Source organism: Heptranchias perlo, chromosome 18, assembly GCF_035084215.1.
Source record: "Heptranchias perlo isolate sHepPer1 chromosome 18, sHepPer1.hap1, whole genome shotgun sequence".
Lineage (NCBI taxonomy): Eukaryota > Metazoa > Chordata > Chondrichthyes > Hexanchiformes > Hexanchidae > Heptranchias > Heptranchias perlo.
In genome coordinates this window covers 20,230,414-20,247,977 of record NC_090342.1, presented here as the reverse complement: position 1 = coordinate 20,247,977, position 17,564 = coordinate 20,230,414, and the positions used below count along the sequence as shown (strand labels likewise).

Below are 17,564 nucleotides of genomic sequence, written 5' to 3'. Positions count from 1 at the left end.
CATTCGTTGTTCCAGTCCTACTCAGGTCCCCTCCTTCACCTCTTTTCCCGATATATTGATGACTGTATCGGTGCCATTTCCTCCCCTCACCTCGAACTGGAAAATTTCATAAACTTTGCTTCCAATTTCTACCCTTCCCTCGCTTTCACACGGTCCATCTCCGACTCTTCCCTTCCCTATCTCCATTTCTGGGGATAGGCTGTCAACCAATATCTACTATAAGCCCACTAACTCCCACAGCTACCTTGATTACACTTCTTCCCACCCCACTTCCTGTGAGGACACTAGTCCCTTCTCCGTCGCATCTGTTCTGACGATACCACCTTCCACACAAGTGCTTCCAATATGTCTTCCTTTTTCCACAACCGAGGATTCCCCTCCACTGTAGTTGACAGGGCCCTCGACCGTGTCTGTTCCATTTCCTGCACTTCTCCCCTCACCCCTTCCCCTCCCTCCCAGAACCTTGATAGCGTCCCCCTTGTCCTCACCTTTCACCCCACCAGCTTCCACATTCAATGATCATTGTTTGCCATTTCCGCCACCTCCAGCGCAATGCCACCACCATTCCCTTCGTGACACCCTGGTCCATTCTTCCATTCCCCCCCCCCCCACACCCACTCCCCTTCCCAAGGCACCTTCCCTTGCAAGCGCAGGAGATGCAATACCTGGTCTTTCACCTCCTCCTTTCCCATCGTCCAGGGCCCCAAACACTCCTTCCAGGTGAAACAGTGATTTACTTGTATTTCTTTCAATTTAGTATACTGTATTTGCTGCTCTCAATGTGGTCTCCTTTATATTTGGGAGACCAAATTTAGATTGGGTGATTGCTTTACTGAACACCTCTGTTTAGTCTGCAAACGTGACCCTAACCTTCCGGTCGCGTGCCATTTTAATTCTCTGTCCCACTCCCACTCCGACCTCTCTGTCCTTGGCCTGCTACACGGTTACAGTGAAGCTCAACAGAAGCTCGAGGAACAGCACTTCATCTTTCAATTAGGCACTTTACAATCTTCTGGACTCAACATTGATTTCAATAACTTCAGATCATAACCACTGCTCCCAATTTTTCAGGCAGCAGGAGCTGGTAATGGTTCTGCTGCTGCTATTTACAGCTCCTCTAGACCCATCTTTTGATTCTTTACTTGTCCCATTACCACCCTCCTTGCCTTGCACCATCATCCCTTTTGTCATTTGATCACTCCTGCCCTCCACCCTATCAGAGAACTTCCCTTTTGTTCTTTCCTCCCCTCCCCTCCTTTGCCTGGCTCTGTACTTGCTTAATAACTTCTTTAACTTCTTCCAGTTCTGACGAAAGGGTATCGTTGACCCTGTTTCTTTCTCCACAGATGCGGCCTGACTTGCTGAGTATTTCCAGCATTTTCTATTTTTATTTCAGATTTCCAGCATTCTGCTTTTGATTAAATACAGACACTTTCACTTGCACGTTTTCCATTGCGATGAGCACTCGCGATCCAGGAATTGGCCCTATTTCCCTGTAGCCTGCATCATTAACAGCAACCCATTAATCAACCAAAATCAACCAAACGCTTCAATGTACCCATGGCCTCTTTCTGACCGTTTTACTTCAGTGGCACAGGTTGAGAAGGCTAAGCTGGCTACCAACTGTGACGTAAATTTTTTTTTACATTTAGAATGTTGCTGGCAATGTTTTGCAGGTTACTTACTTAATTAGAACAATTTGTCCCTAGGTACTAATTTTTGGATTAATTATTAACAGTGAAAACGGGTTCCTAATATGGGCTACATTTATACTGTGCTCTGGGAACTCAAAAGGTGGTGTGTAAGGACTTTGAAGGCTTTATTTGGCCTTATGAGTTATTACATAGAATGTACAGCACAGAAACAGGCCATTCGACTGAACAGGTCCATGGCGGTGTTTATGCTTCACACAAGCCTCCTCCCACTCTTCTTCATCTAACCCCATCAACATATCCTTCTATTCCTTTCTCCCTTCTGTGTTCATCTTGCTTCCCCTTAAATGCATCCAAGCTAGTTGCCTCAACTAACCCTTGTGGTAGTGAGTTCTACATTCTAACCACTCTCTGGATAAAGAAGTTTCTCCTGAATTCACTATTGGATTTATCAGTGACTATCTTATATTTTTGGCCCCTAGTTCTGGAGACCCCACAAATGGAAACATCTTCTCTACGTCTACCCTATCAAACCCTTTCACAATCTTAAAGGCCTCTATCAGGTCATCCCTCAGTCTTTTTTTCTACAGAAAAGAGCCCCAATCTGTTTAATCCTTCCTGATAGATATAACCTCTCGGTTCTGGTATCATCCTAATAAATCTTTTTTGCACCTTCTCCAGTGCCTCTATATCCATTTAATAATATGGAGACCAGAACTGTTCACAGTACTCCAAGTGTGGTCTAACCAAGGTTATATTGCCACTTTGCACTGATGAGCACCAAACTCAAATGGTAGTATAAATGTATCTCTAGCTAAGGACACGTTTTGTTGGAGGTACTGTGTATATGAGTGTCACAAAGATTTTTAAAAATACCTTTTTGTGCCAGGTACTGCATCTGATGTTTTGCAGTGTGCTGTTCCTGAAATTCCTGCAGGAACATAGATCCAGAATTACTCCTTCCCAAAAAAGCATCGGAGCTGGAGGTCTCCGTAGAACTATCCACACTGTCAATGCTTCTACTGCTATATGCGCAGGAGTCATACAGTTCGGTCAGCAGGCAGTCCACTATGGAAGAAATCCTCCTGCAGGCAATACCTGCTATTTCAGACTGGCATTCCATGCCACGATCATCCATGTGGGATCCCCTCGCTTTTCCCGGGGCGATCGCCCCTTTCGTCCAGTGCTGCGATGGCACTAAAGTTGAGGATGACACGGGCGATGATGGATTGTTTTCGCTGCCCTTCGGCAGAAAGGGGCCTTGGGCTGCTCCCTGGGAAGGCACGGTCTGCATCCACTGCTGGAACCCGGACAGCTCGTCCGAGTTACTTCCAAAAGAGTTTACGAAGGTGTCATTCTCTCCTTCTGAACAGTTGCCGTTGGAGATGTCGACTTCAGAAAGTTCACTTTGCGGGAAGTGAACAAAAGCAGCCATTCTTCGCCACTCACTGTTTTGTTGCTACAAATTCCCAGCTCATGACCTGGAGCGAGGTTCAGGTGGATCGGGACTTAGTTCCGGGTCCACAACATTTGGCAGACTGGGGAGACAGTCTCAGCACGCCCTCAATTTACCTTTATTTTCCACCCTGGCTCAAACCATATTTTTGTTACCTCAGCAAGAATATTTTGTTTCAGTACGACCGTGTTAGATATATCTTAAAATATATCGTACTGATGTTATCTTCGTTGAAATCAAGGACTTCCTTCTACCCCACGACGTCTATGGTACATTCTGACGAATACAATTTTGCTCCAGGTAAATTTCACGTCAAGATTTACAGCCAACTGCAACAAAAACTTACCAAGACCAGGATATAACATTAAAAATACACTGCATTAATTACATCAATTCAAGAGCAAAATACTTGGTGTGTACAATCATGAGAGATTTTTCCGGAAGCTTTTTCTAAGTGTGCAAGATCTTGTAAGTTTTAGTAATCAGTTAACAATCCTCAAAATGATACGCATTTTAATCTTATTCAGTAATACATGATCAATACGTAATTAAAACCATTCAAATCATATATATTCATAATAGATAAATCAGAAGGCATCGACATCACTATCTGACGCTGACCAGTATTTGTGTGTTTTTAAAAAAAAATGAAACCAATAATTTAAAATAAGTTTACCGAACAACCGAGTTAAGATTACAATTATAAACAAAGGATCTTCAAAAGACAAACCATTTTACCCCGCCCTTTTCCAGTTACATTTAACATTTGGCAAATGAACGAAGGGTTAATTTGGAAGCAGGGGAGGCTGACTTTGTTCCAAGTAATTGGCGTTCAGATGTTAATGAAACCACTGAAGAAATCTGCATTCAGTCCCGCGAATGGTGTTTATTGATGCAAAGCGGCAAATGTGAGTTCCTTACACTAGCTTTCAGTCTGTGATTTGTGGGAAATCGTTTGCTGTTTGGGCGTGTTATAGTTAAATACAGTAAGATGCTATCTCTTCCTTGCTGTTGTGCATTAGAACTTTGTTTTGATTTTAGCCAGGAAATGGGTTGTCACTACGTTTTAAGATTGGATAGCTCCTCCCTGGGTGAAACTCCAACTGCCCTGGCCAGGAGAAAGCTCTCTGTCTGAGTGGTTAGCTTCTTTCCTAACACTTAAAATTGATCTATTCACATATTAAGGATCAGCAAATCCTTTAATGCAGGGTCATAGGATGAGGAACCCACTGAGAGCATAGCCTCCTAGCCCTTCCTGTCCTCCATTGGAGGTTTTAGATGACAGGAAGTGGGAGAGTCTGGACTGCCCTCTAATCCTGCATGAACTGACAAAGACCTGCCGATCATTTGAGACAATTAAAACTTATTGAAGCAATGATTTACCAGTCTAGTTGTACTTGGCTCTGTGGGACGAGATCAGCCCAGACCCGCTAGAAGTGTACGATGGTATGCTTACGGCCGGAAGCATGTCAGAATCTCTGAGAAAAGGCATCACCACCCTCATCTACAAACAGAAGTGGAAAGGGAAGACATCAAAAATTGGTGGCCCATATCGTTGCTTAATGTCAACTATAAAATCCAATCCAAGGTCATTGCCAATCAGGTCAAGTCTGCTGTGGAGTTGGTGATCCACCTGATCAGACCTGTGCGTGCATGGCAGGAATATTTGTGTTAGCCTGGGCCTACTCAGGGATACGATCGCCTATGCACAGGGCAGAAAGGTGGACACCTGATTGATAGCTTGGACCAGGAGAAGGCCTTTAATAGGTTCCCGCACATGTACATGATGGATGTGCTGTCTAAAAATGGGGTTCAGGGATGGAATCCACAATTGGATCAAACTGCTCTGCACTGACATCTGTAGCACTGTTTTAATCAATAGATGGGAATCAGAAATCTTTTTGATCAGATCTGGAGTCAGGCAGGGCTGTCCTCTTTCCTCTGCCTTGTTCATGTGTTGTTTCCAATCAGTTACCAAGGCCACCAGGGTAGATATGGATATAAGAGGAGTGATAATCCAAGGCAGCAGGGGCACTCAGATCAAGCCATCCCTGTACATGGACGATATGCCATCCACTGTCGGTCCACGGAGTGATGCACATCTGTGATCAGGTTGAACTGGCCTCTGGGGCCAAAGTAAAATGCAGTAAAAGTGAAGTGATATTCTTTGGGAACTGGGCTGACCGATCCTTCATCCCCTTCACAGTCAGGCCAGATTACCTGAAGGAGCTGGGCATCTGGTTCAGAGGATCCGGGGTGTGCAGCAAGAACTAGGATGGGTGAATCAGGAGTGTGAAACAAAAATTGGGATTGTGGGTAAGAATCTAATCATAAGATGCAAGACGCTCTTCATGTTACTGTAGGTGGCGCAGAGCCGGCCCATACCAGGCACCTGTGCCATGGCAGTCATCTGAGCCAACTTCCACTTTATCTAGAGACTGAAAGTGCACTGTCTGCAGGGACACTATGTACAAATCTCCAGATTAAGGGGACAAAAACGTAGCCAACTGTTCCCTCATCTTGATGATGACGTTTGCGTGCAGCTGCATCAAGCTGTGCATAGACCTTTGATATCTAAACACCAAGTGTCACTACGTGCTCTGATTCTGCTGCTCCTGGTGTTGCGAAGTTAACTCACAAGGGAGCCATTATGTGTACTTAGCACTTATTTAAATAAAAACAAAATTGAGTTGTCATCTTTAACAGATACTAACACTAGGCTCCCTTATGAGTTAGCTGATCTTAGTAATCTTGTGGTACAGGACTAAAATTGGCCTCAATAACCCTGGATTAGGGATGGAAATATTGTCCAGGGTTTCCTTTCCTAATTGTTATACAGCAACTTTCAGTACTTGCGGAAGGATGTGTGTGTACGGTGGGTGAGGTTAGGATAAAGCTTAGCTGTGATGCCCCTGAGATAGCATAGCCTGTCAACATTAACGGTCAAGACTATCATATGAATAATGGTCATTTGGGCAAGGTACCTGAGAGTGACTGATATCTGTGGAAACATTCCGCAGCAAGGCATCAAAGCATTGAACACCTTCAAGGAGGAAATGACAGGAAAAATTGATGGGGAAAAATTCTTCTTAAAGAAATAATGTATGTCATTGCTCATGAAAACACAAGTAATATATTTGTCATTGCAATTGGAAAATAATTGAGTAGAATATGTTATATTTACATTATACCTCAAACATCATATTTAAAACCTCTTGTGGCACATAAATCTCACAGTATGGTAAACAATATTTATAATTCTTTAATACCTCATCAGGTATCTCATCAGTCTTATAGCACTTATATATATTTATTAACACCCTCTGCTCAACACACTGTGGTCATAGAGTCATTCTAATTGCTTCTAAATGCTATCATTAGACTGTGCTTCACTTAACCCATTGATGCAAATACATGCAACACTCCCCTAGAGCTTAACAAAAGTAGTTTCAATTGACAGTGAATTAAGGAGTCTATGTGCAGTCATCTCCATCAGCTTCATTTATAAATATCAGTTGGAAACTGGAGCACTCTGAATTTTCCCCTAACAATATGGTTTCCTACTGCCAGTAAATACATTACCTGGTTAGCCAGGAATGAACTGGGTGGACTGAGCCTGGTATAGTATATTTTTTTATTCATTCATGGGATGTGGGCATCACTGGCAAGGCTAGCATTTATTGCCCATCCCTAATTGCCCTTGAGAAGGTGGTGGTGAGCCGCCTTCTTGAACCGCTGAAGTCCGTGTGGTGAAGGTTCTCCCACAGTGCTGTTAGGTAGGGAGTTCCAGGATTTTGACCCAGCGACGATGAAGGAACGGCGATATATTTCCAAGTCGGGATGGTATGTGACTTGGAGGGGAATGTGCAGGTGGTGTTGTTCCCATGTGCCTGCAGCCCTTGTACTTCTAGGTGGTAGAGGTCACAGGTTTGGGAGGTGCTGTCGAACAAGCCTTGCTGGTGGTGAAGGGAGTGAATGTTTAGGGTGGTGGATGGGGTGCCAATCAAGCGGGCTTCTTTGTCCTGGATGGTGTCGAGCTTCCTGAGTGTTGTAGGAGCTGCACTCAGCCAAGCAAGTGGAGAGTATTCCATCACACTCCTGACTTGTGCCTTGTAGATGGTGGAAAGGCTTTGGGGAGTCAGGAGGTGAGTCACTCACCACAGAATACCCAGCATCTGAGCTGCTCTTGTAGCCACAGTATTTATATGGCTGGTCCAGTTAAGTTTCTGGTCAATGGTGACCCCCAGGATGTTGATGGTGGGGGATTCAGCAATGGTAATGCCATTGAATGTCAAAGGGAGGCGGTTAGACTCTCTTGTTGGAGATGGTTCATTGCCTGGCACTTGTCTGGTGCGAATGTTACTTGCCACTAATCAGCCCAAGCCTGGATGATGTTCAGGTCTTGCTGCATGCAGGCACGGACTGCTCCATTATCTGAGGGGTTGCAAATGGAACTGAACACTGTGCAATCATCAGCAAACATCCACATTTCTGACCTTATGATGGAGGGAAGGTAATTATTAAAGCAGCTGAATGTGGTTGGGCCTAGGACACTGCCCTGAGGAGCTCCTGCAGCAATGTCCTGGGGCTGAGATGATCCAACAGCCACTACCCTCTTCCTTTGTGCTAGGTATGACTCCAGCCACTGGAGAGTTTTCCCCCTGATTCCCTTTGATTTCAATTTTACTCGGGCTCCTTGGTGCCACACTCAGTCAAATGCTGCCTTGATATCAAGGGCGGTCACTCTCACCTCACCTCTGGAATTCAACTCTTTTGTCCATGTTTGGACCAAGGATGTAATGAGATCTGGTGCCGAGTAGTCCTGGCAGAACCCAAACTGAGCATCGGTGAGCAGGTTATTGGTGAGTAAGTGCCGCTTGATAGCACTATCGATGACACCTTCCATCACTTTGCTGATGATTGAGAGTAGACTGATGTGGCTTTAATTGGCCGGATTGGATTTGTCCTGCTTTTTGTGGACAGGACATACCTGGGCAATTTTCCACTTTGTCAGGTAGATGCCAGTGTTGTAGCTGTACTGGAACAGTTTGGCTAGAGGCGCAGCTAGTTCTGGAGCACAAGTCTTCAGCACTACAGCTGGGATGTTGTCGGGGCCCATAAGCTTTGCTATATCCAGTGCACTCAGCCGTTTCTCTAATAGCTCTCACTCACCATTAGTTCAGTTGAGAAATTTGCTCACCTTGACGAATTCTTAAAAATCCACATGTTTACATATTTAAATGATTTGCTTTTATCTTCAACTGACGTATTCAGAAAGAGTGGCACTTTATTTCTTTTCGTTAAATATATTGATTAAAATAATACTCTTGGATCAGATCCTACAATGGGCTTATCCTCAATTATTATTAATAAAAATATACCTGGCATTTTATGTAACTTTTTTGAAAATGAGAAATGTATTTTTTAATTAGTTGATGACTGGCTCTTGACCTGCCGCACCCCTTCTGAAGCTGAGCACTGAAATGTGTAATTTCTGTGCAAAGCTTTGGGCTCCCTGTACACTCTCCTGCTCCACTGAACACAACAGACTGTATTTAATGTAACTGAGAGACACTCAGAGAAGCAAAGCTTTTATCCAATACAAAAGATCTCTTGGAGGCAGACTGTCGTATCCTCACTTCATTTTTCAACTATATGGACTATATTTTACTATTTTAAATAATTTTTATTTTAAATATAACAGCATATATTTGAATCCACTACAGAAACTGCTTAGATTTGAAGACAAGCCTTTTCTTATATCCTTGTGTATTTCTTAGCTGCTTTGCAAGATGCACATGTTATTTCTTTATACCTTTAATTCTGATTTTACATTTAATAAACATCAGATTGCACAATGACACATAGTTTGGAAAACAGATGCTTAATTCTTATAACAGTAACTTGTTATGGTCATAACTCCCTGGACCAACAAGTGTTTTACAGATATTGCCGAAAAAGCACCTAAACAAGGCTATCAATGTGCATACCTACATTTACACTTGTACATATAACAACAGGATCTTAGTCTATGGTAGTTGGAGAAAGAACATGTGCGTATCAGTGTAGAATGTTTGCTGAGGGCATTGGTCATGTGGCATGGCAATGGTGCTGTGATTGGTGTTGGCACAGTCCCACACCTGCAGGTTTTCAATGGTTAACAAAAACAACATCTGTATATAGTGTCTATAATGCAGAAAATGTTCCAAGGCGCTTCACAGAAGCAAATTGGAAACTGAGCTTTAACAGGAGAGTTAGAAGAAATGACCAAAAGTAAGGTCAAAAGGGTAAGTTTTGAGGAGGCTTTTAATGGTGGGTACCGAAGCAGCTGGTGAAGGGGTGTAAGGAGGGAGTTCCAGAGATTAGGGCCGAGACAGCTGAAATCTCTGCCATCAAAGGTGGAATGGAAGCAGGGGGAGATGAATAGGATGTTGGGTTTAGAAGACTGCAGGGTATGGGCTGGGACATTTGGATGGAAGAGTTTGAAAAGGTGGGATGGGGCAAGGCCACAGAGGGATTTGTAAGAGAGAACTAGAATTTTGAATTTGATACATTGTGAGAAAAGGATGTAATGGAGGTTGGTGAGAAGTGAGACTTAGTGCAGGACCGAATGTAGGCAGTGGAGATTTGGGTGAGTTGAAGATTATCTAGGGTGGAATGCAGGAAGCCAGTGAGGAGGGCATTAAAGAGGTCCAGTCCGAAGGTAATGAAATCCTAGATGAGGATCTCAGTAGTGATGAAATAGAGGTGGAAATGAGCAATATTACACGGGTGGGTATGGTCTTGGTGATAGATAGGATATGAGGTTTGAAACTCAGCTTAATGTCAAATAGGAAACTGAGGTTGTGCACTGTCTGGTTCAGTCTGAATGAGTAACCTGGGAAGAGAATCCAATTACAGAGTTTTAGTTGGGAGCTAAATAAGATGGCTTTGGTCTTTCCAAAGTCCAATTGAAGAGAGTTGTGGTTTATCCACAGCTTGATGTCAGACAAGCAATCTGGCAACAGTGAAGTGATTATGGAGTTGAGGGTGGTGGTGACAAACTGGAGCTGGATGTCAGCAACTTACATATGAAAACTGATCTTGTGGCTACAGATTATGTCACCAAAGGGAAACATGTAAATGAGGAAAGGGAGGTGCCCAAGGACAAAACCTTGGGGTACAGTGAAGGAGACTATGTAGGGATGAGAGAAACCATTGATGGAGATGTTCTGGCTGCATTGGGACAAGTAAGAATGCATAGGCATCCCTTGGAGGTGAACCATGGCGGAGAGGCAATGGAACAGAATGGAATGGTTGACCATGTCCAAAGCCGTGAATGATCAAGGAGGACAAGAAGGCTGTTGCATTCAAATAATGAATTGTGGGAGAGGTGAGTGTTAGAAAAGCTATACTATGTGGAATTGTGTTCGGATTCCATTTTGTATTAAGGACTCCATTTTGTGGTTGAAAAATAGTTTCACCAGAAATTGGCTGAAACAGTCAGTATTTGAATAATGTCAACAAGCCTACCCAAATCGCCAAGACCTCTTTGCAAGGCTGGTACCGGCTGTCATCATATAAGATAGATTTTGATTCCTTGTTTGGTTTTGACCATCTAATAGATAGTACATCTATCTGTTTGACATATATGTTTAACTTTTCTATACATGTAAGGAGTCAAGACAGTTTTTTGTTATGTCCTGAAACCCATTATGAAGCTTTCACCTGCTGATATCAAATCTGTGGAATAATGAGCTAATGATACCAAATGTAAAACAAGAATAAAGGTGATAAAAGAGGTATGATGTAATGGTCTTTAGCTGAAAGTATAATTGCGTGCCATTTTCACGAGAGGTAAGTAAATCGAGAGTTGGCCATCTTGCTGGTATCGAGCTCAGCAACTGTAATAGCCTTTGCATCGCCATGTGCGTTGTCTGTGATTATCGTTTCCTCTAATAAATCGATAAGCTAAGACTCAACATCTAGCACTTTCATTTCCTGACACAAAGGCAACAGCTTCTACAGCAGTATATCTGACAGTGAGCATGGAGTTGGGTGGCAACTACTTATTTGAGAACCTCAGAGGGGAAATATAGTTTAGAGATGGGATAGTAGTTGGAAAGGAAGTGCCTGTAGTTGAGGCTGCTGCACTTTATCATTGAGACAAAAAAGTCTATAAAGGGTTCATACTTGCCATTAATAGTAAGATCAAGGGATGGAGGCGAGGGAGCCAAAAAGGAGTTTGGATTTGTCCTTAATGTACAGGATGATTATCAAGCAGTTCCTTAGAGAAATTACAGCAAATTAAATGTACCTTCCTTCTTCCACAATAGGTCATGTTCATAGACATTATTGAGGGGTGCCATTAGAGAAAGGGGAATAAAAACAAGGAAAAGCTGATTCCTTTAGTTGAAAACCAATATCATATATGGGAAGACTGCTCATAATAATGAAAAGATGCCTCATGGTAGGTAGTTTCTTTAGAAGAAAGAACAAAAGAACTATAGTGCCTTTCATGACCTCAGTACATCCCAAAGCGCTTTATAGTCAATGCAGTACTTTTGAAGTATGGTCACTGTTATAACGTAGGGAAACGTGGCAGCCAATTTGTACACAGCAAGGTCCCATAAACAGCAATGAGATAATCTGTTATTTTAGTGATGTTGGTTGAGAGATAATATTGGCCAGGACTCCAGGAGAACTCCCCTGCCCTTGTTCGAATAGTTCCATGGGATCTTCTACATTCACCCGAGAGGGCAAACGGGGCCTCGGTTTAATGTCTCATCTGAAAGATGGCACCTCTGACACAGCAGGACTCCCTCAGTACTGCAATAAAGTGTCAGCCTAGATTATGTGCTCAAGTCTCTGGAGTGGCACTTGAACCCACAACTTTCTGACTCAGAAGCAAGAGTGCTACTGCTAAGCTAAGGCACCTTACACAAATGACACCTTACATGAATGACTACCTAGTCAGTGACTGGTCAGGGACCAAGCATATTCCTGGTATTTGCATACAAGTGAGGATTGTATTTAACAAAATAAGACCACCAGTCTATTGCCTCGATGTTTGTTATTACAGACTGGGCACTTGGTCTGTGTTGCCACCTAGTGCTTTAATTGAAAACTCACAACTACTGACCACTCAATTTTCATTCCTTAACCCAATGCTCGTTAACATCATCAATTGCTTCCTCTCTTCAGAAACTGTTCTCTACCTTTCAAAACAGCCATCATACCTTCTTACTCAAAAAAGCCTACACTTGATTGATTTGTCCTCTCCAATTATCACCACATCTCTAATCTCTCTTTCTGATCTAAGGCTTTGAGCATGTTGCCACCACCCAGTTCTGCACTCACCTGTCCCATCATTTTCTGTTTAAATCTTTTACTACTATTTTGCCTTGCCCACAGTTCCAAAACTACCTCAGCATAAGGCACTAACTATATTCTTTGTGACTGTGACCATTGTATTTGATGCAGTCAACCTTTCGATTCTCTTCCAGTTTGTCCATCCCCTGTCATACACATGCATGGCGCTGCCCTTGCTCAGTTCCACTCCTACCTTTCTTCCTGCAGCCAGCACCCTCCTTTCAATATTTCTCCTCCCACCCCCACATGGTCACCTTAGGAGTACTTGTAGGTTCCATCCTAGGCCCTGCCCTATTGCTGTTTACATGTTGTCCCTTGTCATCTGTAGGCATGGATGCCAACTTCCATGTGTATGCTGATGATACCCAGCTCTACCTCTCTGTCACCTCCATTACCACCACTATATTTTAAAGGTTTTAGTACCTAAAAGGTGTTTTTAATGCAAGTTGTTGTTGATAAAAAGTCAATCTCTCATGCCAAAGATGCCTTCTCATGCCTTCTTTAAAGGGCTACTAAATGTGTCATTTTTGTGCCGATGTTAAATCACAAATTAATCTGAAACCAATTTTTGTTACCTATAGTTAGAATGGTTAAAAAAAATTGGGGTTGTGTATGATCCTAGTGACATTAGCGTAGGGCTGCTCATTTAGTCTGATGCAGTTTGTAACAGATGGTATAGGCTTTATAAAATCAGTATGTCATGTGTTTTAATTAATTTTCATGAATATGGGCTGGCGGCAAAAAACTGATTTGCGATCTTCAATGAAACAATATTTTAAGGCAGGGTTATTTAAACTATAGCATGTGTACAAGTCCTCAAAGTCCAAGTAATTATTTCTTATCTGCTGGTTTTCCCTGATTGAATTTTGTGGGCCTGGAGGTTTGGAAAGAGTTGTTCTTAGCATTATTGCCTCATTGGTGGATAGATCCTAAGTCAGAACATTTAAATATGTGAGTATCAACAACTTGAAATATATGGAAATTAATGGGAACATAAATTTAAACTTTATATGTGGTCCAAGACACTTATTCAGTCGACAAAGACAAACAAATGAAGAGTATACACCCAAAACATTGCAACCTGTCTTTTTCTTTACAAATGCTAATTGACCTGCTGCATATTTCTAGCATTTTCAGTGTTTGTTTCAGATTTTCAACATTTGCTGTATTTGCTTTATATTTTAATTGTGCAAAAGAAATTGGTTCTACAAAAATGACCAGTACTCAAGGCGACTAGCATGCAACTCAGGCTGTATAAAGCATAGGAAGCTTGTTGTAAATATTCTGGCATACATCTAAGAGGAATGTAGCAACATGGATAGAAAGTTGATTGACAGACAGGTAACAAAGGGTTAGACTTAATGAGCATTGTTTGGATTGGAGAAGGGTTGGAAGTTGTGTACCTCAGGGGTCAGTGCTGGATTCACTTTTGTTCTTGATATAGATAAATAATTTGGACTTGGGCTTAAGGGAGCACAACATCAAAATTTGCTAATGACACAAAAGTAGAAGGTTTGGCAAACAGCAAGGCGAACTTTAAAATATGTCAAAAGACATACACATTAGCAGAAAGGGCAAACAGATGCAATTTAATGTGGAGAAGTGTGAGATAATACACTTTGGGAGAAAAAACAAAGAACAGGCATTCAATGCAAAGACTTTGAACGTGTGGATGAACAGAAAGACCTAGTGGTTCAAATACATAGTTCCCTGAAAGTATGAGTGTAGGTAGAAAAAGGCATATAAAGGGCCATAAACATATTGGGTTTTATAAATAGGGGCATAAAGTATAATAGTAAAGAGGTAATGATAAATTTGTACAAAGTAATGATTATGCCACAATTAAAGTACTGTGCAATTTTGGAAAGGACATTAAAATCATAGAAAACTTACAACATAGATTCACCAGAATAATGCCAGAGATGGGAAACTATAGTTATAATGAGAGACTTGAGACGATTTTCACTGGAGCAGAGAAGGCTAAGAAGAGACCTAATAGCAGTTTTAAAAATTAGGAAGGGTTTTGATAGAGTAAATAGGGAAAGACTATTTCCTCTTGTTGGGAAGTCAATGAGAGATCATCAAATTAAAATTGTCACTGAGAGTGAGGAGATAGGTTAGGATAAATTTATTTACGAGCATGAAGCACTTTGCCACGGGGGGTGAAAGCAGAGACTATTGCATCTTTTAAGTGCAAAGTGGATAAATATTTGAAGCAGAGGAATATCCAGAGAAATTGGGAGAGATCAGGGCAGTGGGATTAGTTTTTGATTGTTCCAGAAAAGAGACAGTACAGACACAATGGGCCAAGTGGCGGCCTCCTGTGCTTTTTTTTAATTCATTCATGGGATGTGGACATCATTGGCAAGGCCAGCATTTATTGCCCATCCCTAATTGCCCTTGAGAAGGTGGTGGTGAGCCGCCGCCTTGAACTGCTGCAATCTGTGTGGTGAAGGTACACCCACAGTGCTGTTAGGTAGGGAGTTCCAGGATTTTGACCCTTCGACAATGAAGGAACGGCAATATATTTCCAAGCCAGGATGGTGTGTGACTTGGAGGGGAATGTGTAGGTGGTGTTGTTCCCATGCGCCAGCTGCCCTTGTCCTTCTAGGTGGCAGAGGTTGCGGGTTTGGGAGGTGCTGTCGAAGAAGCCTTGGCGAGTTGCTGCAGTGTGTCTTGTAGATGGTACACACTGCAGCCAAAGTGCGCCGGTGGTGGAGGGAGTGAATGTTTAGGGTGGTGGGTGAGATGCCAATCAAGCGGGCTGCTTTGTCCTGAATGGTGTCGACCTTCTTGAGTGTGGTTGGAGCTGCACTCATCCAGGCAAGTGGAGAGTATTCCATCACACTCCTGACTTGTGCCTTGTAGATGGTGGAAAGGCTTTGGGGAGTCAGGAGGTGAGTCACTCACCAAAGAATACCTAGCATCTGAGCTGCTCTTGTAGCCACAGTATTTATATGGCTGGTCCAGTTAAGTTTCTGGTCAATGGTGACCCCCAGGATGTTGATGGTGGGGGATTCAGCAATGGTAATGCCGTTGAATGTCAAAGGGAGGCGGTTAGACTCTCTTGTTGGAGATGGTTCATTGCCTGGCACTTGTCTGGTGCGTATGTTATTTGCCACTAATTAGCCCAAGCCTGGATGATGTTCAGGTCTTGCTGCATGCGGGCACGGACTGCTCCATTATCTGAGGGGTTGCAAATGGAACTGAACACTGTGCAATCATCAGCAAACATCCCCACTTCTGACCTTATGATGGAGGGAAGGTCACTGATGAAGCAGCTGAAGATGGTTGGGCCTAGGACACTGCCCTGAGGAACTCCTGCAGAAATGTCCTGGGGCTGAGACGATTGGCCTTCAACAACCACTACCATCTTTCTTTTTGCTAGATATGAATCCAGCCACTGGAGAGTTTTCCCCCGATTTCCATTGACTTCAATTTTACTAGGGTCTTTGGTGCCACACTTGGTAAAATGCTGCCTTGATGTCAAGGGCAGCCACTCTCACCTCACCTCTGGAATTCAGCTCTTTTGTCCATGTTTGGACCAAGGCTGTAATGAGATCTGGAGCTGAGTAGTTCTGGTAGAACCCAAACTGAGCATCGGTGAGCAGGTTATTGGTAAGCAAGTGCTGCATGATAGCACTGTTAACGACACCTTCCATCACTTTGCTGATGATTGAGAGTAAACTGATGGGGTGGTAATTTGTCGGATTGGATTTGTCCTGCTTTTTGTGGACAGGACATACCTGGGCAATTTTCCACTTTGTCAGGTAGATGCCAGTGTTGTAGCTGTACTGGAACAGCTTAGCTAGAGGCACGGTAAACGTTTATGGTTCTAACTTAAACACCCCTTCTCTAAGGCATTGCAACACAGTGTACAGACACATTATTCAAAACTCAATTTCAGTTCTAGTGTTTTTTTCTTCTGAGGATAGAACTTGCTCTTCTTAAGGTATTTTTCTTGTCTCCCACTTTTTAAAATCTGCCAACATGCATACCATTTGCATCTGTAAGGGCAGAGGGATGATCTGTTCCCAAACTTCTGCTAATGGATGCAACTCTGAAACCAACAGTTAGGGGGTAGTCTAAAGAGATCTGTTTTCCTTTGAAAAAAGCCATATCTCTACTTCAGGGGTCCAGGTTGCTTCTCTCATTGAAGCCACCTGGTGGGGCGCACTGTACCTTCTGTAGGTCGGTACGTCTCATAGCAGCATACTTTGTCAGCCTATCAACCTCCAGTTCTGATGAAAGGTCACTGACCTGAAACATTAACTCTGTTTCTCTCTTCACAGTTGCTGCCTGATCTGCTGAGTGCTTCCAGCATTTTCTGTTTTTATACCAACCTTCAATGTTATGCTGAGCCGGGCAAATGTAGTGTAGTGTAGTGTCTAAGCATAGGGAGTCCCTCAGCTCCAACTCCATTATTAGCATTATTAGCCCTGGAAGGGGCGAGCCGAGGTACTGCTCCTCACAAGGCCAACTTCATGAATCAGTCAGTGGGGGCTGGCAGTTCCCTATGTTTTTCTGGTAAGTTTTTGTGGACTCTCAGTGGGACATTTGGGACCAATATATGTTACTATGAATGACTTCCCTCATCTGTACTTACCTTTGTCATGGCCATTATTCTTCTTACCTTCTGTTTCCGCATTGACATAGTTCATTCAACTGGATGTACAGCAACAATAAAAGAAAAGTTACTTTGTATATTTACAAAAGACGATCGAGGGGTAAACTATTGGTGTATATTGTGCGTGGAATTCTTTTGTTGTCTTTCGGCTACTATGTAACCTCTTTCTTTGCATCTCACTGTAACAAAATACATAAATACTTGTTACAATAGTTTGTAGTCTACCTTGCTTTTCCCCCCCAAGAAAAACCCTTAGGGTTTTAAGTTGCCAATAGTGAAATTTATGTGGGCCCCACCAAAATTGTTTAAGTAAAATTAACAACTAAATATGTACTATTACGGCGAATTGTGTATTTTAAAAGTAAAATCTTCGCAAAAAATAAATTTTGCCCTCTAACTTGTAGATTACTATTGCCCTTTGAAAGGTCTCGCCAGGTGCTGTGATCAGCTGATGTTACTTTCCTGTTTTGGAGGCGCA

General features: G+C 42.7%; 1 protein-coding gene across 2 annotated transcripts in view; it reads right to left on the bottom strand.

Moving 5' to 3' along the window:
• tbc1d30 (TBC1 domain family, member 30) overlaps positions 1–4,023 on the bottom strand; it is an 84,943-nt gene extending 80,920 nt beyond the window's left edge. Inside the window, exon 1 of one of the 2 annotated variants that reach the window (XM_067999473.1) lies at positions 2,529–4,023. In XM_067999473.1, the coding sequence (XP_067855574.1) occupies positions 2,529–3,087 (559 nt within the window). In that variant the 5' untranslated portion in view covers positions 3,088–4,023. The remainder of the gene's footprint in view (positions 1–2,528) is intronic. The other variant, XM_067999474.1, reaches the window with a different exon arrangement.
• Between the last annotated feature and the right edge of the window lie 13,541 nt (positions 4,024–17,564).